At 32.5% G+C, this 2,703-nt stretch overlaps 1 protein-coding gene across 1 annotated transcript; it reads left to right on the top strand.

Moving 5' to 3' along the window:
* Positions 1-721: 721 nt before the first annotated feature.
* Positions 722-2,449, top strand: LOC107742508 (uncharacterized). The gene is made up of 6 exons (XM_016555506.1): positions 722-730; positions 796-871; positions 1,005-1,388; positions 1,557-1,709; positions 1,842-1,891; positions 2,318-2,449. The coding sequence occupies exons 1-6, from the start codon at positions 722-724 to the stop codon at positions 2,447-2,449; spliced, it is 804 nt and encodes a 267-aa protein (XP_016410992.1).
* Positions 2,450-2,703: the final 254 nt, after the last annotated feature.

Here is a 2,703-nt window from a genome sequence, read left to right as displayed (position 1 = left end):
CTAGACTTTTAATTTTAATTAAAATTTAGTCAGTTCTTCACAAAACATAACATCGTGTTTATTTGAGGGATTAATAATCTTCAACTGAATCCTTTATTAGACAGCTATTCCAGTATCTATAAGAACACACAGAAAACTTCTCCTGCATGAATTAAGGTGAGTGAGATGCCTTCATGCAAATACACGCACTTTAACCAACACACAAAAGCAAACAAAGACTAATGGAAACATACTTGCTTGGTGATCAATAATCTACAAGAGATGTGAAGTGAAAGTTTGATGACGTGTAAAGGCAACAAATGTGAGGAGGTTGTAAGTGGTCTAAATGAGGCCTGTGGGTTTCCTGTTTTGACATGTTTAGATGTTGTTGCATAATAGTTTCTTATTTTGATCCACTACAATAAAACAAAGACAGTCCTACAGTTAAAAGTTTATTCATTTTCTCATTGCATGTAAAATGTAAAGCACATAATTTTGGGCTTATCTTCATGTCTGAATCATTTCTGATGCTAATCATACCTATTATCTAACAAACACAAGTTACATTTTATTATCAAATAATGTAGCCTCTCTGCATATCTGTCCGATCATGAAAAGGTTTAAGATTTTCCTATTCACGAAGCCAAATCAGAGCAAAAAAGTCTAAAAGGTAACAAATGATTGGTTCATATTGCACTCACTCTTTTGTTTACACAATAACCCAATTTACCGCCAACCCCTCATGACGCAGGCCGCTTTAGGTAAAACTTTCCATTGATGTGAACCAGTCAGATAAGAGCTGACATCTGCATTAAGACCCTCAGCAGTGTCAGTTATTCACAATCATTCACTGAGATGGAGAGGCCAAGACTTGCTTTGATCGCACTCATGTGTAAGAAAAAAAATTATAATTCTTTAGTTGTTTTTTTAGAGGTTTTTTTTTTAGTAAAATGTCACTACTGTGAATATTTTGATATAATAGTATAATTTGAAGTGCTACATAAAGATATTTTGTACTTTTACAGTTTTCCTGTTTTATCAGAAAATAATCTATGGAGAAGAAGTGGAGATGAAAGTCAAACCAGGAGACAACATCACTCTCTTTTGTGATCGCTCTGTAACTCTTGGTTCCAGCATTGTATGGATAAGAAACTGTTCTCATGAAAATCAACCCTCTTTCATAATAGATTTTAGGAAACTGGACGTGGAGATATTTCAGCGATTCAGCTTTATCCACAACCTCTATAATAATTCTTACGATCTACATATTACTAACATCAGTGTATCTGACCTGGGACTGTACTACTGTGCAAAACTAGAGATAAAGGTAAATGAAGATGGAAAAGGCATCATCTCCTCTTCAGAAGTGTACTATTATGGAAACCAAACAATTCGTCTTTCTCTGGGAGGTAAGAAAACACTTCTGTTAGTCATTATTACACCATTGTTTGTGTAATTCTGGAAAACTTTACCTTCTCATCAAGAAGCAAGATAAACTATATACAGTATATATATATATTATATATATTTTTTTCAACATTCATTGATACATTTGTATTTATTTTATCCTGAGCAAGTGACTTCCTGTTCTGGACCCCTGAACACCACCTCCACCCCACCTCCTGTATCAGACTGTCTGCTCTGCTGGACGCTACTGTTCAGTGTGTGTCCAGTGTGTTGTCTCTTCTCCTCCATCTGTGTATTCTGCCTCTGTTGTAGGAAAGCTACAGGTAATTATTTACAGATTTATACACTTCTTTTGCACTGCCAAAGTGTTACAGATTTTGTCAATGACAAAAGTTTTTTTTTTTTTTTTTATACTGCATGAATTGGAATCCTCTAATTTAAATATTTCATTTTAGATTCTGCAACTGATCAAAAACACAAGCTGAAAGGTAGAAATATTATTGAGGTATGACCAACGAAAACACGCAAGTTTATTCACAATATGGAAGATTTCAATTACTGGCTCTTTTTTTCTTTAGCTTAAAAAGATTGGGTTACCACTTTACAATAAGGTTGCAAATAAATAAATAAATAAATGAATAAAATAAATAATAATAAATAAAAAAAGTTAACGAACTAACATTAACTATCTGTTAATATCATTTAATGAATCTGAGCTTATATGAACTAACAGTGAACAGATCTATTTTATATAAACTTACATTATAAAAGATTAATAAATACAGTAACAAACATATTGCTCATTGTTAGTAAACGTATTAATGCATTGTTAATTAATGTTACATGTAAAAAAAAAAAAGTTACCTAAAATGTAAATATATACTGTAATAAATGTTATATAATTAAATCAAAACATTAATTTTTATTACAGGAGAATGATGATAGCGAGGTGTGTTATGCATCTGTGGACTTGATGACCAGGAGACAAAACCGACACAAGAATACACAAGTGCCCAGTTCAGATATCACTACTTACGCTCCTGTCAGAACAGAAACTGAATAGATTAGAAAGCTGGAGGAGCCGTTATACTTGAAATATTATGTTAACGGCATGTTTGTTGTTTAAAATGTTTGTCTGTGATTAAATCATAGATGAAAAACATGAAGCAAGAATTCTTCTTCTTCTTTATAAGTATTGACAGATAAAAACATTTTCTTTCAGTAAAAGTGTTTTAGTATGTTTCCATACAGGATGAGTAACAGGATGTGGAAGTGGGTTTCCTGTGTTAGCGTTTAGTTTAAAGGGGTCATGAACTA

This window comes from Sinocyclocheilus rhinocerous, unplaced genomic scaffold, assembly GCF_001515625.1.
Source record: "Sinocyclocheilus rhinocerous isolate Xijiao unplaced genomic scaffold, SAMN03320098_v1.1 scaffold496, whole genome shotgun sequence".
NCBI lineage: Eukaryota > Metazoa > Chordata > Actinopteri > Cypriniformes > Cyprinidae > Sinocyclocheilus > Sinocyclocheilus rhinocerous.
Note: the sequence above shows the minus strand (reverse complement) of the source record. Positions and strands in the feature narration are given on the sequence as shown.

Excerpts from the sequence above, each read along its gene's own strand:
- LOC107742508 (XM_016555506.1), top strand. Across the intron at positions 872-1,004 it reads TGCTTTGATCGCACTCATGT|TTTTCCTGTTTTATCAGAAA; the intron begins GTAAGAAAAAAA and ends GTACTTTTACAG. Across the intron at positions 1,710-1,841 it reads CTGTTGTAGGAAAGCTACAG|ATTCTGCAACTGATCAAAAA; the intron begins GTAATTATTTAC and ends ATTTCATTTTAG.